This window comes from Phyllostomus discolor, chromosome 1 (assembly GCF_004126475.2).
Source record: "Phyllostomus discolor isolate MPI-MPIP mPhyDis1 chromosome 1, mPhyDis1.pri.v3, whole genome shotgun sequence".
Taxonomy (NCBI): Eukaryota; Metazoa; Chordata; class Mammalia; order Chiroptera; family Phyllostomidae; genus Phyllostomus; species Phyllostomus discolor.
In genome coordinates this window covers 117,122,901-117,141,955 of record NC_040903.2, presented here as the reverse complement: position 1 = coordinate 117,141,955, position 19,055 = coordinate 117,122,901, and the positions used below count along the sequence as shown (strand labels likewise).

Sequence of the window (19,055 nt, the reverse complement as noted above, 5' to 3'; positions counted from 1 at the left end):
TCACATTTATTATTCCAAGTAATTTTTAAAGCCATAAATAACTACTCTAGGCAGCTGATAAACATTCCTTAAGTATCTCCAGATGAATACTGTATAATATTCTTCAGACTACTGGCCTAAAAATTACTTTTTTTGTAACATAAAAGATTATGACTTACTAAATCAGTTTCTTTTTTCCTTCTTTTCTTTCTTTCTGTTTTTGGCACCTGGTGGGAAATAAATACAAAAATTGTGATGTAAAAAAAAAAACAACAAAATACTTCTTTGCAAATGCTAAGATTTTTGCTCAAAAGGCAACAAAATAAGTAAATGTGAGAAATTCTGAAATTTGGTGCAACAGTGCTCATAAAGGCAAGAGAATGAAAGGACATTTTAAAGATTACTGTCTTTTTAAACCTCAGTGCTGTCCAGAAACCACACATTAACTTAAATGGTAATTTTGTTTTACCCATTAATTAAATGATTACTAATTTTAAAGACTGCACTTTCCCTATTTTGGCTCTAGAAAACTCTCTATCTCAGAGCTAAATATAAAAAACTATTGCCCTGTCCAAGTGGCTCAGTTGACTGAGTACTGTCCCATACATCAAAAGGTTGCGGGTTCAATCCCTGGTCAAGGCACATACGAGAGGCAATTGATCAATGTTTCTCTCACATTGGTGTTTTTCTCTCCCTTTCTCTCTCCCCCTACACTCCCTTCCCTCCCTTCTTTTCTTCCTTCCCTCCTTTCTTTCTAAAAAAATCAATAAACATGTTCTCAGGTGAAGATTAAACAATAAATAGAATAAAAATTAGAAGCTATCATTTGGATATAAAAAGCTTTTCTACATGTATTCCCTGCTAACCACAGTATAGAACACTCCAATGCTAGCCTTTTAAAATTATAAACTGAGGCAATATAAACTTAGTAAGAATCTTCTTCTGCATAACATAAAGACCTTAACCAAGATCTAGAAGAGAAGAACTTTTAAGGATTTATTTCTACCTGACTACTTAAAAAATGATTTAAGATGGTTTGTAAATCTCAGCACATAGAAACTAGAATAAGTTGAATTTAAATGGAACATAATCAACAAAAAGGATTAATGGTATTCTTAATACCTAATAATTAGATAACTATTTCAGCTGGAGTACTAAAAAAAGAACCACATTGATAACTTTGTATAATGCTACTCTTCTGTAACATAGATTTCATAATTATTATTTAATAGGGCTGAAGCAAGAATCACATAAAATACCAAACACCAAGTCCAATTCCTAGCACTTAATAAAATAAAGGTTATTATTATGTTACACAGATTTGCAGAAACATACATTTTCCTAAAACCTAATTTAAATAAATATAATTTGTGGGTCCTCACATAAAGGTCACTAGATGATACAGTAAATCACATCTTCAATTGTTTTAACAAAAGAAATTCATGTATTGACCTTGGTCAAAGCTGAGGGTATAATCTTGAATGCACATTATATTTTATCTCAATGAAGAATGTATTAATTGTAAAAGGTTTATAAAATATGGTCTGATGAACTTCTAAGATAGAATGGAGTTTGTTAAATTTCAAGTAATGCTGAATTGACATTTTTCAGCATTATAACATTATAATGCTGAAAAATTTTAACATTTCACTATAACATTTTTCTCAAATACCAGCTATAACATTTTTCTCAAATACCAGCTGTCCCAAACAGATGCTTAAGCAGAGTTCATAATCGAATCCTTTTAGAAACCAAAATATATCATATTTACCTTTGGGGGTATACAATCCAAAGTCTTGAATTCATTCATATATTCATCTAAAAACACTTTAAAAGTGTTCACCCAAACTCTGACTGGAGATTCTCTCCAATCACGTTGCTCAAGCCTCATGGTCTTTTCCAGAATCTGCTCAAACAGTGCGTAGAGGTCTTTATATCGTATGCTTTTGCCATCATCCACCTAATAAGCAATAAAAGAACAATTTTAAAGTTTTTGAAGAAATTCTTTAAATATAGAAGATTGATTCAACTTGCACTGGGTAGTAGTATTCAGAATAAAGATTAGGAACCTGATATACTTTCTAATGGGCATGCCCATAATGTCATGTGGTATTTGTAGATGTAAACTCCCACTCTACTATGAAATATCTGCTGAGTGAAATCTGCTAAATTTTGGTAAAATACCTAACAGCTTAAAAAATGTAATAATTTTAAAAAGCCCTGGGAATTTCTCCCATAAGTCAGGCATTAGTTATTATATACTTTAGTATTAAAAACACATTTTCTAAAACAGAACTAATATCACATGAAAGTAAAAATCTGAAAGTGATATAAACCGAGAGAAATCAGTGAATAAAACTGTTCTAATTCCACTGGAAAAAAAACTGTATGGTAATTCCACACATATAAGAATTTGAAGCTTGACTTAAAGGATTATGAGACGTCAAGAGAGTAGGGAGCCACTGGGTGAAAGAGAATCATGCCCAGAATATCTAAATTCAGTATCTTAAGGAGACGAAAATATACCCAGAAAGGGGAAAAAGAAAACTACTCAAGGAAATTCAAGGAAGCTATTGATATAAAGTCAATCAGTATGCTTTTCCCCTACCTGTACATAAAACAAAACCAAGGAACTGGAGAAATTTCTAGTTTAACACAGCCTTTCTATTATCTTCTACAGTACTGGCAACTTTTTTGTATGTTGAACTACCAAATATATCCTAACAATGCCCAACTCACCGCCAATGCAGATGAATAAAAGCTGAAGATATTCTGCCGGAATTCTTTCAGGGCTTTTTTAAATACAACATCCACGAGTGTGTCTTTCTTGCTGTCTTCATTATCTAAGTCATTCACCTGCAGGCCATAGGCAGAGTTTTTGTAGAGAATCAAGTAAATGAAAAGTGAATGCAACTGTGGACACATATTGGTGCTTCAATAATGATTGCCTGAAAAGTGCAAGCCACTGCTATTAAGGGACCCAGGTAAAAACACAACTAAATAGGCACAGTTTTATTACTACTAGATGTCCCTTTCTAATGTCCCTTCTAACATTTATGATTGTATAGTGCTACCGGAAAAACTTCAAGTGTACAATGACAAGCCTCACCTTCACACATATATTTACTATAACATGGCAGTTATAGTAAAATGGAAGTCTAGAGTAAAACCTAAAACATTCAGTTCTGTTTACCCAGACTGACTAATGAGTATCATTACTCGCATCTTCCTGGCAAAGAACAGACCATCTAACTTAATGAAGTATATGTCACCTCGATCTCTAGTAGCCATATCCTGATATATAAAAGTATTCCAGAGTCAAAGCTGCTCATGGGCCTAACTCAGCATTCAAAGTGTACCTTTTTCAGAAGAAATTCATCCATGCTTTTTAAATCACTGGCACTTGCTATGATCTGGACAGAGTCATTTTGCCAGTGCATAGATTCCAAAGCCACACTGCTGATCTTCACACTTCGCTTGCGCTTTGCCTTTGGAGAGGGCTCTTTGTTCTCTTTGAATTCCTTCTGGGAACTACCAGGCAATTCTGGGCTCAAAGGAGGTGTTGGATGATAGGGAGCTAATTCTATGATTCAAGACAGAGTAGGCAAAAAGAAAAGCTATTCAGTAAAATTACTGAAATCTCCAAATCCCTCTTTTTAAGTATAAGTTCCTTTAGTAAGTCACTGTAAGAAACACATGTAAATATCTAAAAAGCAAAGTAACATTAATGTTTGAGGCCAGGTAGTTAAACAATAAATCCAGATTGCACCTTTGTACAGAAAATGTAGTTAAGAATTACCACTTTTCAATGGAAAATACCGTCATGTCTTCTTAAGGTCTGATACTAAAAACCTGGATAGAAGTGTGTTATAGATCAGAAGCCTGGATGTCAGAGACTTCTGACCCAAAGAAAAGAGAGTACAAAACCACACTAGCATGCTAACGCAGTCACAGTCTAACTACACCTGTTTGAAAGAACATCCAGCTGTATAAAATTATATAATTATCACTTACAAGTTTTAAAAGGCAACCTAGCCTCTTGCTCCGATCTTATACCGGAGTAAAAGTTAGGAAGATTCTAGAAGAGCAATGAGTAATTCTCAGTGTTCTGTGTAACTGGAAACTCCAAGCTGACTGATATTGTTCAACAAGTTCTATGGCCTTAATTATAAAAATACATAATTATCAAACCAGTGAGGTTTGGTAATTATTATTACTTCCTTACTAGTGACTACAGCCATAAATACTTCAGTAATAATATCTGGACTTAGTTTGGCAACCTATTTAGGGAGCCAGGTAACAAATGGCTCACTTCTGCTTCAGTCTCTTCTGTATTTACGATTTTTTTTTATGTACCTTCCAAATAACTGCATTTCCCAGAGAATTCCTGGAGTAAACTGATTTTGTATACACTATTAGAAAGCACAATACATTTTCTCTACAATTGTTTACACCCAAGAAATTGGACTACATGTAGTCCATTACAATCTAGAACTACACTGGATTTGCTGAAACCCTACCGGGGACTTCATGAGAATACTGGCCCCGTCTCATTTCACATATCTGTTTGTTTCCCCCACATGTATTCACCTTACCCTCTTTCCAATGGTATATCCTCATCCCATCAAAAAGCTAATTCTGATAACTGGGGGAAAAAAAGCAGCCTCCCCTAAATGCTTAATTCCACCTCAGGCAGACGCGAGGCTAACCCAATCTCAAATATGGCATCAGAATAAAAATTATAAAGACACAGGATACAAATACATTCAAATTGCTGTCAACTGATTTTAATTCTATTATAAACCTAGATAGATATATATATATATAAGTTTTTTATTTTAGCAAAGTCAATATCTTTCTTATAATAAAGAGTTACTAGAGAAACCATTTATAATCTTATTTCATCATTAAAACAAGGGCAACCTTAATAAATTTCTAGCCAAATGTAATTAAAAGGCTACAACCTTAACTTTTATATATGTATCCTTATGGAGCAAATACACAATGAAGACTGCTAATAACACATGCTCCAACTAAAGAGCTTTAACCTTTCTTCTTGGGAATAACAATGAAGAATATAACTGTGAAAAGTGAGAAAATCAGAATGATTACTGTAAACCAGATAAGATATAAGAAACTGATCTTATTAGTAATATAATGCTAAGGAACTCCAAGTCCTCCAAACTAAACTTATAGTATTCACTTAATTCATTATTAGTTTTATCCTTATCAGTTTGCCAACTGATAGGATCAAGCCACAAGACATAAAAACAAGGTTCAAACTGTATTTCTACCATTTTTTTCTTGTGACACACAGGTACCTCTGACCCATCCTTTCCTATGTGAAAGGATGATCTTTCCTCCTTGGCCCTTTATCTTATCATAGATATGAGAAGTTTCATTTACTTATTGCAACTGGGTCTGTTATATCTTTCTTTAAAAGAAAACTTTCTTCCTAGAACCTCTTTCCATTTTATCGCCCATCCACTGATATTTCACACACTCATTACCACATATCCACCTTTCATATATATTCCTATGGGAGATAGCTGACATCTTTACACAGTAATTAAAAACATGCCTAAGCAAAAGGCTTGGGAAGAATGGGGTTACTATTCTAATAGAGGGGTTACTGAAATCCTTGGAGAGTTAGTGATTCTAGCATTTAGAAAAACCAGTTTTCTCAACAGATTAACTAACCACTGAGTATTTTCAAATGTGTTATGATTGATGCTCAAAAAGTTAAAATAACAGCTACCATTATAAAGTTCCAGGCACTAACATATGGTAGGTACTTAATATGTAGCATCAGTGGTTAAGAACTTGGACTCTGGAGCTAGACTGCTTGGATTCAAATTTCAGCTCTGCCAATTACTGTATGTTTATAAGGAAATAACTTCTCTGTATCTCAGTTTTCTCATCTATAAACTGGGAATAATAATATACCTCAAAAAGTTGTATCAACTGAGTTAATGCACACATGTTTAGTACGGTGCCTTGTACATAGTAAGCACTCAATTATTAGTGGCTATCTGCTTATTTTCACTACTAATACATATTTGTCTATGAGTACGCGATAGCTAAATTTAACACTTTAGAAAAATGAGTCTGGCTAAAGATACACAACCATTCTTGAAGTAGCTGTTACTTCACTGTTTTGTGCCACACTTCCTTGGAACTGCTATTATAGGTACAATATTTTTTATAATTATTTTTAGTTAAGGAAGGATTTAATAATCCTGGTCCTAGCTCATTAGAATATCTAGCCAACAGGATTGCCATTACAAACACTAGGACAACAGCACACTTTCAGCAAGAGTGAACAGGAATCACGAAGACAATCTCCGCCCTTTGTCCATTTTTTACCATCTGAAAACTGATGAGCTGGAAACGTATCTGAGCCAGCAGAGAGTGCCGAAACCTCTGACTGGGTGGCAGGTTTCACTCTGGTAATCTTCTTCTCCCCTTGTTTCCCTTTGGCCCAGAATTTCATCCTAGCTCTCTGAGGTCTATTTAGAAAAAAAAATAATAAAGGTAAAAATGGAAATCAGCACATCCCAGTGATAATATTTGTATGCCACTTTAAGCTATATTATAAAAACCTTTCATGTACATATTAGTTCATTTAACATTTTCATATAAGTTTAATCATATTTCATTTTCAATTTCACATTTAAATTTCATCTGAATTTCCTCAACTTGCATAGAGAAATAATAAGACCCAGAGACATTAAATAATTCCCTAAAATAAACAGATACAAAGCAGTGGAACTAGGATTCCAACTCAGGTCTTCTAAGCCTTAAACTGGTACCTTTTCGTTCTGGTCCTCCTTCTAGCTTGGACTCAGTATACAGACAATTTAACAAGAAAAAATACTTTAAAAAATCACTGATATCCCATCACTCTGAAATATATTAATTTATATTTTGGGAGTAATTTTCTTCCAGTCTTTATCCATAAGCATCCTGTTTTCATACCTCGTAATCATGATGGAGACAGAATTTTAAATATTTCCACTTACCATTATGTAACCAAAGTTTTAATGTTACTCTATATTCATAAGCCATCAATATTACTAATTAACAAAAGCCACCGCTTAACTTGCTATTTTGCTCCAGGCACAGCACTAAGTACTTGCTTAGGATTACTTGATATAATTATAACATGTTTATTTCCAAACTATTATAACACTTTTACAGGTGAAAAACTGGAGGCTTAATTATTAGGTACTTTTTCCAAGGATCCACAGCCTGTGAGTGACAAAGTTGAGAATCGCACTTACTATGCTATATTGCCTCATTCTTAGGTGCTTAATACACTTTTATCACATCAATCAAGGCAACGCCTTGAGATAGTAACAATAGCTCACATTTACTAACCACATATTAGATATCCTAATCCCATACTAGGAGATTTACTTATACATCAGTTTGTTTCTTCATATGTTCACTTAGTCAATAAAAAATTTTTTGAGCATCTACTAGAAGCCAGTTAACATGCTTTATATATGGCATACCTAATTTTCACAAGTACAGCTGACTCTGAACAACATGGGAGTTAGGGGCATTGACCCTATGCACAGTTGAAAATCCATATATAATTTTTGACTCCCCAAAAATTCAACTACCAATAGCCCACTGCTGACTTGAAGTTTTACTAATCACATAAACAAATAACACATTTTGTATGCTTTATGGATTATACACTGTATTCTTACAAGAAAGTAAGCTAGAGGAAAGAAAATGTTATTAAGAAAATCGTAGCCCTGGCTGGCTTAGCTCAGTGGATTGAGCACGGGCTGTGAACCAAAGTGTCGCAGGTTCGATTCCCAGACAGGGTACATGCCTGGGTTGCAGGCCATAACCCCCAGCAACCGCACATTGATGTTTCTCTCTCTCTATCTCCCTCCCTTCTTCCCTCTCTAAAATAAATAGAACCTAAAAAAAAAAAAAAGAAAATCGTTAAGAAAGAAAATATATCTACAGTATTGTATTTGTTGCAAAAAAAAATGAGTGTAAGTGGACCCAAGTAGTTCAAACCCACGTTATTTAAGGGTCAACCATGTGATAAATAGGTATTCTCCTTCCTTCACACATGAGCAAGTAAGGCTCAGAGGGCTGATGGAAATGGAAGTTAAAATGCGATCTATCTGGTTTTGAAGCCTGTGATCTTTTTTCCTCTGCTCCATTTTTTTAAAATTATATGTCCATATAATGTAAAGAGAAATTTTCTACAAGGGTTATTACAAATGACAGCACCCTTCTACCATTCTCATTCTTTTCTGCTCCCTAGAGACAACCCTTTTGAATTAATTTGATTCTTTTAATATTTACTGTACTTACATTGCTATCATACCCATGACCACTGATTATAATTAAGCATGTTCCACCACTTCTGTTCTACACCTTCCACAAACACAGATGTGCTCCCAATAGAATCATACTGAAATTTTAGTTAGATCAATACAGAGTATTTTCTTTTAGTAATATTCACAACTGAGACATGTAGTTCACAGCAAAATCTACATTTTCCTACAGTTAATAAATATTTTGTTTCACACTTGCTTACTTTTCTTTGTACAATTCACCTCCAAGGGTTTCCCCATTTGTGTGTATCTCTTCTCAACATGTTCAAACATAGGAGGTACTCCATCAAGTTTCACGTTCTTGAAATCTCTCCCAGAGTCTTCTATCCTGCTCTAATCCAGCATGGCTTCCTTCAGCGCTTGCTGTACAACTATCATTTAAAAGCTACTTTCACCATCATAATAGAGATTCCTTTTGCCACTATTGTTTTATGATGACACGTCTTTTGGCATGGGTCTATTTTCACGTTGGGCCCTCAGTAGGCCCTTTCTATCTAGAAACTCATGTCCTTCAGTTCTATAAAATTATTTGAATTACTTTATTAATGATTTCATCCCTTCCATTTTCTTCGTTCTATCTTTTCAGAGCTCCTATCACTGGGTCATTGGATCTACTGGAAAAACTAGCTCCTCTAATTTTCTTATTTTTTCTTGCATCTTCATCTCTTTGTCTACTTGCTCAACTTTCTGAGATATGGCCTCAACTTTGTAACACTTCTGAGTTGTTTCTTTATGCTATTTTTTTAAACCTCAATGTTTCTTTTTCATGCATTCTGTTTTATTTCATGGATGTATTGAATAGTTATATTTATTTATGCAGGCCTGTTGACAGCTGTACTTATGTCTTGAATTCCACATGCTCCCCGCCCCATACAGTTTATTTCTCTCAAGTTGTATTTTATCCATTAGTTTTAGTTTCTTTCACATGTTTCCTCAGATGCATGACAATCAAAAATAGGGTAAAAAAAAAAAAAAAAGCTGTTCTGTGGGGCCTCCAAACTGTGGTCTTCCTTGTAGGGTTAGCTGGTTGGTCTGTTTTGTAGGGAGGGAGAGCCCCTGATACCAATATCTCTAGGTCTTTCCTAAAGGGTTGGACAAAACGTCCCAAAGACTCTTTGAACCATCTGCTGGGCTGGTACATTAAATATGGAAGCTAAATGGGGGGAAAAGCTGGGCAATCTTAACATTCAGTATGTAAACAGTTATTAAATCCCCTGTGCCAAATATGTAACCCCAGTCTTCAAATGCGTCTGGTACTCCCAAGCAGAGATCTTCTGTTTTCATCCTTTCCAGGGAATAAATCTCCTGATTTCCACTAGGACAGGGGAAGATCAATCACCCCGATGCTTCTTTCTCAGGTTTATCCAGTTGGTTTAGGGTTCAAATTTCCCCTATCAATACATTTAAAATTTGGCTATTTACTTTTGGATGCTACTTTTATTATTGTTGTCGCCTGTTATTTTGTTGTTTTTGGTTTTGGTTCTGCATATGTTTTGTCATTTTGACAATTTTGAAGGAGGAAGTAGAAATTAAATTTATATACTTGATCTGCTGTCTCCAGCTATATGTTCTTTCTAGTTTGCCAAAATTTGATCTCCACAACGATCTTCTCTGGATTTGGGTTACTGCATTTTGCCGTGTATAATGCGTACCCACATTTTTGGCCCAAACTTTCAGGGAAAAAATCTTTCCTTTTAATTTTTAATTCAATTTTAATTTATTTATATGTAGAAACAAAACTGATCATCATATTCCAGGGTATTATTTTGCATACAGACACTTTTATTGCTTTCTCGAGTTACACTTTCAACACATAAGCATAAATAAAAGAATTAAAAACATTTATATAGATATGGAATTAGTACTACTTATGGAGATAAGTATGTATAATGTACATACTTATTTTCCCTCAAAAATTTGGGCAAAAAGGGCCCATTATACATGAAAAAATACAGTACCTTGGATTATGCCATGGCAATTAATAAGGAGGTAGTCTTTAATAGGGTTATGAACCAGATAGGTTTCAAGTATTCAGTGAGGGCCCAATTACCTTATATAACATAATAAGGAAAAAAATATTTATTTATTTAGTCTGCTTAATTTTTCTTTAAATATTTTCCAGAGTCAGTTTTGGTAATAAATACTTTTCTTGAAACAGATAAATTGTACTTTAAGTTCATTTTTAAAAATAAATATAAAATTACTCTAAAATTTCTTCTGTATCTGCAATAATTTCTTCATCATTAGTTAATAAAAAATTGTGGGGGGTTTTAAATTGTGACTTTGCTGTTTTTATTTTTCTCTTTAAATTTTTTTTATTTTTCAACCACAGTCCATACCCATCACCATTCTGCACTAGACCCAGATAGATGTACAGTTAAGTGGCCAGAAAAATCACATGCCCTACAGAGTGATCCACCTGTGGCCCCAAGCACTCACCTTGCCCCATACATATTTATCTCAATATTATTGACTATATTCCCTATGCTGTAATCTACATTTCTGAGGCAATTCCATAAATACCAATTTGTACTGTTTAAGACCTTCACATTTTTCACTCCGTCCCCCAGCACCCCTCCCCTCTGACATCTGTCAGTCTGTTCTCTGTACCTATTAGTCTTTCTTTCTTTTGTTTATTTTGTACATTAGATTCCGCACATAAGTGAAATCATATGGTATTTGTCTTTCTCTCACTGACTTATTTAATTTAGCATAATACCCTTTAGGTCCAATCATGCTATCATGAAATGGTAGTATTCCATTGTGGAAATGTACCACAGCTTTTTTTATCCACTCATCTACTGATGGGCATGCACTTGGATTGCTTCCCCATCTTGGCTATTGTAAATAATGATGCAGTGACCATAGGGATGTATATACTCTTCTGCTTTAGTGTTTCAGGTTTCTTCAGATATATTCCCAGAAGCGAAATTGCTGGGTCATAAGACAAGTCCATTTTTAATTTTTTTAAAATTTTATGTATTTATTTTTAGAGAGAGGAAGGGAGGAGAAAGGGAGAGAAACATTAATGTGTGGTTGTCTCTTGAGTGCCCCCTACTGGGGACTTGGCCAGCAACCTAGGCATGTGCCCTAACTGGGAACAGAACCAGCAACCCTTTGGTTCACAGACCTGTACTTAATCCACTGAGTCACACCAGCCAGGGCCCATTTTTAATTTTTTGAAGGGCCTCCACACACTATCTTCCATAGTGGTTGTACCAATCTGTATTCCTACAAAGAGTGCACTAAGGTTAAGGTCTCCTTTCCTCCACATTCCAAATATATTTGACAAATGAAAATTCTACATACTCTTTTAAAGAGAATAGCATTATTTCCTGAAAGATTTTTCCAGTTCCAGTTGTAAAACACTTAGAATAGACTCTAAGTCCAAAGCTAGATTTTCAATGTCATTCTGGTGTAATCCCTTTTACAACAACAACAAAAAATCACAAGTAATATAATGATTTAAAGACTTGGCTCAAATCACACTTACAAAGATAAAGCTCATTTCATACATCTGAATTATTATGTGTCTATCACATAGTAAGCACTTAATACTTGTTGAAAATAGAAACTAACTGCTCTATTAATTATGCTTTTGAAAAGAGGCTCAGTATTTAACTATAGTCAATTAGAAAATAGAATATTATACCTATTAACTCTCAGTGTATACTTTATACCTTATATCCAAATCTGAAGTCTTCTGTCTTACTGACAATTTCGTAATCTCTCCTTGAGACATAGTCTTATGAAGCTTTGTTTCTTCATCAACTGAAGAAAATCGCTGTGATGTCTGTAATAATTATATACATGAAAGACTTTAAAATAAAGTAACGATATCATAGCAGTGTAATTAAAACTCAGGTTATAGAATTTTTTTGAGAATTACACCTATTAAAAACGAACAAAAATACATTAATATTATTTCAGAGATTTATTGACATAAAGAACCTATTAAAAATTCTATTAAATGACTAGAACAATCTGAAATAAAGAAAAGTTAAGTCAATGAAAATGCTAAGTAGGCCCTTTGAGCTCATGTTTTCTGACAGTTTAACAAAGAATATCAAGTGAAAATGAAAGAAATAAGTCAAAACTTAAAAGACAAAAGATCAAGAATCTGATGAATATGTAATGCTAAATACAGTCTTTCATACCTCCTTATTTTTATGGCTTAAGTTGCTATTATAGATTCTTGTCATATACATTAAAAGATTTAAAAGAGCAAGCACACAGAAAGAGATGAAAAATCAAAGGCCCAAAGAATAAAAAACCATTATCCCCAATAACAGTCTAAATTATGGCAACAACTCACATGGCTATCCTACTGGGACCTGATTTTCAATTGCCAATTCCTGTGCCATTTTGTTTACAATATGCCTTTTAAAGACAATGCAGTTTGAAGGAGAGAATTTCTTATTACTTATTCAAGTCATTTCTCAGTATTTCCTTTTCCTAAGTTATAATATTTCTAAGTCCTTAGCCTGCTTGACTATAGCCTTATCGACAGAAACCATCTTGAGCTGTTGAAATGGAAAATTTTAAGAGTTGAGGCTGAATCTATCAGTTATATTAATAAATATGAATAGATTTAACTCACCTATCAAGGAAAGAAATTTTTAATTTGGTTCACAAAGCAGGACAACCAAACTATACTGTGTAGAAAACACACTTCTAAAACAAAAAGATGAAGAATCTTTTTGGCTAAAAATAAGAGGATGACCAAAAATATTCTGAGCAAATAGAAATACTAACAAAATAGAGGCTATGATATTACTATTGAGTAGGATTCAAGCAAAAGGTCCTGAATGTGACAAAAGACGTTTTTTTAAAATCCTCACCCAAGGACATGCTTATTGATTTTAGAGAGAGAGGAAGGGAGAGATGGAGAGAAACATCAATGTGAGAGAGAAACATGGATTGGTTGCCTCTTACACATGCCCTGACCAAACTGAATCCACAATGTAGGCATGTGTCCAGACTGGGAATTTAACCTATGACCTTTTGGTTTATGGGACACTGCTCCAACCAACTGAGCCACAGTGGCTAGGCATGAAAGACATTTTTAAATACTAAAAGCCACAACTAATAATAAATAATAGGAGACTTTAACACAGCATTCCCTCTGTATAAGACAGATCAAGTGTACAAAAAATAATGTGATAAGACAAACAACATAATAAGGTAGCAATTATGAATATGTATTGAAACTGTACACTCTAAATAGAAAATACATCTTATCAAATGGCACATAGTACAGTCACAAAAATTGATCATATATGTATGAAGTAAAAAATAATACTGATAAATCTGATCAAACAGAAACATTACAAATATTCTTTGATCACAATATCATAAAACTAGAAACACATAAAAAACAAAATGGTTCTCCTTTGAAAACTAAAAAAAATTTATTATACAAGTTCTCAGCAAAAAATTGTAATATGAACTAAAATTACATTTTTCTAAAAAAACTTTACACATTAGAATAAATAAGATACATCTGAAGTACTGCTCAAAGAATTTGTAGCCTTAAAAATTTGTATCAATAAAAATAAATAAATGATTCCAAATCCCCAAATCAAAAGCTATAAAATTAAAAAACATAACCAGAAGAAAGCAAACAGAGATAATAACAAAGGTAAAAGCAAAATCAGAAGGGGGGGGAAGCAGGTATAATAAATTAAAATCTTGTTATTGTGAAACATTAACAAATGACTTTCTAGCTTAAAAAAAAAAGGAAAAAACACAAATCTACAAAATAAGAAGTGACAAAGGGGGAATAACCTTTGAAACAAAGAATTTTTAAAAATCTTAAGAGACTACTTATATTCCAAACTGCTATGCAAATAAATCTGAAAGTTAGATGAAATGGATAATTTCATCAGAAAAAACTATTTACCAAAATTGAACCCATTAGGTAGAAAGCTTAAAAGACTAATTTTACTAGAATAGAGGAACTTATAAAGAAATTATGTCAGAAAAAGTACCAATCCCAGATAGTTTCATGGAGAAATTCTATAAAATCTTCAAAAAAGCACAGTCACAATGCTATAAACTAACTTTTGGGGAAATAAAATACACATATAAGTACTAAGTGTACTTAACAGTGTGGCTGTTATCTGGGGGCCACCCATCTAAACCTCTTCTGTCATAGGCTTTGTTCACTACCAACAAGTTTTCCAACTTGCAACACTCCAAAATCACTAGTCTATGTTCTAAAATCCTCTAAACATCCTGCCTTGACTTCCCCTTTCTGAGAAATTACTAAGACCTAGTCAAGGTGGATTTTTACTTACTATGAAATAAGCTAATAAATTTAGGCTTAATTAACAGATTTTTCTGGCAGTTTTTTTGTAGAGTGGACAGCGGGATAAAAGAAAACTCAACACAGCTTAAGTACTTGAGAGTATCTCAGAGAATAACAAACAGAAATAGGAATACAAAAAAATGACAGCAGTTTTTCTGAGGGGATGAGAAATTTAGTTTTATCATACTGGAAATAAAGAAGAGAAATTCTGGAGAGCTATTTGGGAATTGCTCTCCCAAATGATTGGTTTAACTCTGGTAAAAGGTAGAAGAAACTATACAAAGAAAACTGTAATGTTACCTACACCAATCCTACAAATTAGGGATACAAATCATTCTATTAATTCATCATTCAGAAGACTGACAGACTAAATTACTATATAAAAGCCACCTTAAAAATACTGCTTAGCAGAATGGGTCATTCTTCTTGGGTAAAAGCCAACATAGTGGGTATAGGAACTGAGTGAGAACAGCAAATAGAGACTGAACAGTTATTCAAACGGCAGAGTTATAAGTAGGAAATTAAAAAAAAAATACCAAAATCTTAAGGAGGGAAAATACTATTGTCTCCACTCCTACAAAGCCAGTTAAAAACGATGAACATTTCATCAACTCAGGAGGTAATGTTTATCAAACTCCCTTCATGTAATTCATTTGTAACTGTCTTTATCTCATTAGATATTTCACAACTGGAAGGGTCAGAGGGCTTCATCCAACAGTGAATGACACACTTCTTAGCAGAAGTCAGTGACAGGATCACTTTGTCCAGGAAAAAAAAAATCCCCCCAATTGTTCTGTTTTTAAAATCCATGTACTCAGAAAATCAAGCCCATTTAAAATTCTGAAGATATCTCAATCATGAGAATTCAGTAGATTCCATTTACAAACAATTGGTCTTCATTTTCACAATATCAGATAACATTAGAACATGGAATATTTTCAATATAAACATAAACACACTTTAAAATTGTCCCTACCGTTCCCACCCTCAATCCCACTAAGTATCAGCATATTCTAGAAAGCAAAGCTTTTCCATGCAAGTATCCATCAGAAACCACCACCACCACCTGTTCCTAATATAGCTAGTGATGAAACAGAAGGGCAGTGAGAAAGCTGGAGAGGTGACTAACACACTGCAGGGCGGGTGTTCTATAACTACTGGCATGCAGTGACTATCAAGCAGGTGAACAGGATCATAGGCAGAGGCTACCAGCTAGAACCCTTAAAGGGGCTGAATGCTCCAAGCACAAAGCCCAACTTCCTGATTCATCTCAGTAGAGTTCTCAGTGAGAAAGAAATCTACCACAAAAAGGACTGAGGTTTGTAACAAAGGAAACTCTCAGGAACAAAGCAGCAATTATAAATGCTAAGTTCTTCCACAAGTGAAATATTTGCTTATGCTTTAGAGAACAAATTCAGTGTGCTCTCTATTCACATTAAAAAAATATATCTAAGTAGTACTTGTCATTAATATTAGTTTGATTCGTTACATAATTTCATCTTAATAATCATATAAGAATGTGTTGTTATTTTTTACTCAAAAACAGGAAATCTCCAAAATGAAGTTGTTTTATCCTACCTGAAGAGAGGTCTTTCACTCTATTAATGGATATACAGACTGCTCCCACCTTTTATAATCCTACAGTTTGGCTCAGGGCAATGACCCACTTGTCTAATTGGAGAACTGGTAGTGCATTCTTCTGTGATACAGTTTTTTACTTCTTAGAATGTCAATATTGTCATTTAAAAACTGGGTTTATCTCCAACAAAAGATAAAGAAAATGGGAGTATTCTAGAAATTAGCAAAAATCTTAATTAACTAGATCTTTGGCACAATCAACAGCTTAAAACAGTTCAAAGATAAAATATTTAATGAGTCAAAAGAAGACCATCAGGCCATCCTAAAACTTTTCTCCCATAAAAAAGAATGCGATCCAATTAATTAAGAATATGGATAGAAATAACCTGCATATCACTCTACTTTATCAGCAGTAATGTTTTAGTACATATCATACATACAGGGTGGTCCTGATACTGTGTATTTTCTGAGACAATTCCAAAATCAAACACTTTATATCCACAAATGCATTCATGCTTGTTAAAAATCTAATTTTTGTTGAGATATAAAGATAAGGTTATGTACTTAGTCAAAATAGTATAGTTTTATTCAAACCTAACTCCATTGCTATCATCTGTGATTAATACAAACTTATATTCATACAATACCTTCTACTTTGCCAGGCTGGTCTAGGGAGACATTTTTGGTATTGCTCATTAAATTAAATCTTAAAAAATTAATGTTTATTTTCTATTACTAAAAAATTAGGGAGGAGAAAGCAAGTTTAAAGGCAAAGAAGAAAACACCATTTCAATGAAAAGCTATTGGATTAACACATACTCTAGTCACTAGGTCAGGCAGGGGGTCAGAAAACTACAGCCAACAAGTCAAACAGAATCCACTGCCTATTTCTGTAAGTAATTTTACTGGAACATAGCCACGCCCACTTGTAACTTATTGTCTATGGTTGTTTTTACTCTATGGTAGCAGACTTAAGTGGTTGCAAAGGAAACTGTATGTCCCACAAAGTCTAAGATGTTCATCATATGGCCCTTTACTGAAAAACATATTTGAAGCTTCCTGCTCTACACCTTTCAAGATATAACACAGAAAATGTCTACATTAGTGCCAAGTTAACCTCAATGTTGCCTAATTTATGATTTGACATGCACTGTTAAAGTGTCCTTTATCTTAGTCCTATTAAAGTTTAGCTTATTTGCTGTGTTCACTGAGGTTTCCCATGTACAAACCATTATATGGGGAAGAAGCTGTGAAGGTTAGCTTTAGATTAGCAAAGACTATTCCCATCAGATTTGCTTGTTGCCTATTTTTCTTATATTGCTGTAAAATTACCATTTCGGAGTCACTGTGAGAGGCCTGACCCAGGCTGGGTGCTGGCCCTAGCTCAGAGTGAGAAGGTTGGTCAAGGGAGAGAAGGGGCTCAATGTCATCGTAATCATCTTCCTCTGTATCCCCCTCCCCATCAGCAAAAGTACCTCTAGTCAAGAAATCGGAGCGCGTCCGCGCCATTCGAGCTTTCTTTTTATGGGCCGGTCTGGCAACCTGCTTGACCAAATGATAAAACAAATAACACAACAATGTTTTGTTTTTTGGTTTTGGGAGGGGGGAGATGATGCCAATGAAAGACATCAGAGAGCTCATGAATTTCCTGTAACATCCCGCCACCCCACCATACCCTTTCCACTAGAAGTGACAGAGATAACCAAAAGCAATCCATACATTACTCTGGACAAAGGATGAGAATGGAAGCTAAATCTACATAGCCACGAAAGTCATCTTTCACTGCCATAATAACCAAAGTCACTTGCATAAATTGCCTTTTTTTCTTAGCAACTTCTTTTTAGTAAATCCAGTCTGGTTTTTAAGCATCATTTCCTGCCTGAAGTATATCTCCCTTAAGTATAACAGACTTAACTCACGGCTTCTTTCTCTATAAACTCTTGGGAGTAATGGGTAGACGAGATGCTATATCTACAAGAATAAGGATTTCCAAAACAGTGTGCATCTATTTTTCATAGAATATAGATAAACAAAATTTCATACTTACCTCTCCTTGGCCCGGCCCAGTTAACTTTACAGGTTTCGAAGCTGGTTCATCTTGTTTATGGAGTTGAAGATTTCCACTGTTTAAGGATTCCTTGCTGATGCTTAGAATAAAAAATCAGGATTACATTTCAATTCCTAGCAGATATCTGATGGCAGCAGTCTCAAAGTATAGCATGAAATACAGTTTAACAAGCTAGGTCAAAGAATTCCAGCCAATTCCACACATATATCCAGAACTTATTCAATTCCTAAAATAATACCCCCCCCAAACTTTCTGCTTACCTAATTGATATATTACCAAGAATTTACATGTATGAATGAATTACTAGAGACCCTGCCCTGGTAACCACTGGGCATATTCCACTATGATGACATACGTTGAATAATAGTAGCAGCAAAATTAGTTCATGAAATGATATGGATTTAATGATGAGAAAGGGAAAGTACCAAATCCCCAAATCCTTAGAATTAGACCTAGAATGGGCCTTTTACTCTAATCATTATAAAGTACCTGGTAAGTAGCCACCTAGTGATAAGGACCTCATTATTTTATAGAGATGATTCCTATTGGTTAGCAAATTTTCTTTCTGAAATCTCTCTGTAGCTTTCATCTGCTATCTTTGTTTTAAAACTTGAGATTGTACAGAATAAAATTAACACTAGCAGTATAGAAGTTGTTATCAAGCTAAAAGAAGTGTGCCCCAAGCCATAAAGATGGTATAGTGTTAGTCTGTGAAAATTTAATTTTGCTTGAATGACCACATGATGTGACTGTT

General features: G+C 34.1%; 1 protein-coding gene across 1 annotated transcript in view; it reads right to left on the bottom strand.

Annotated features, from left to right (window-relative positions):
• MYO9A (myosin IXA) overlaps positions 1-19,055 on the bottom strand; it is a 258,914-nt gene that overhangs the window by 63,406 nt on the left and 176,453 nt on the right. Inside the window, 7 exon segments of the mRNA XM_028507508.2 lie at positions 155-206; positions 1,751-1,939; positions 2,719-2,835; positions 3,339-3,562; positions 6,346-6,488; positions 12,026-12,138; positions 18,281-18,380. Coding sequence (XP_028363309.1) covers positions 155-206; positions 1,751-1,939; positions 2,719-2,835; positions 3,339-3,562; positions 6,346-6,488; positions 12,026-12,138; positions 18,281-18,380 — 938 coding nt within the window.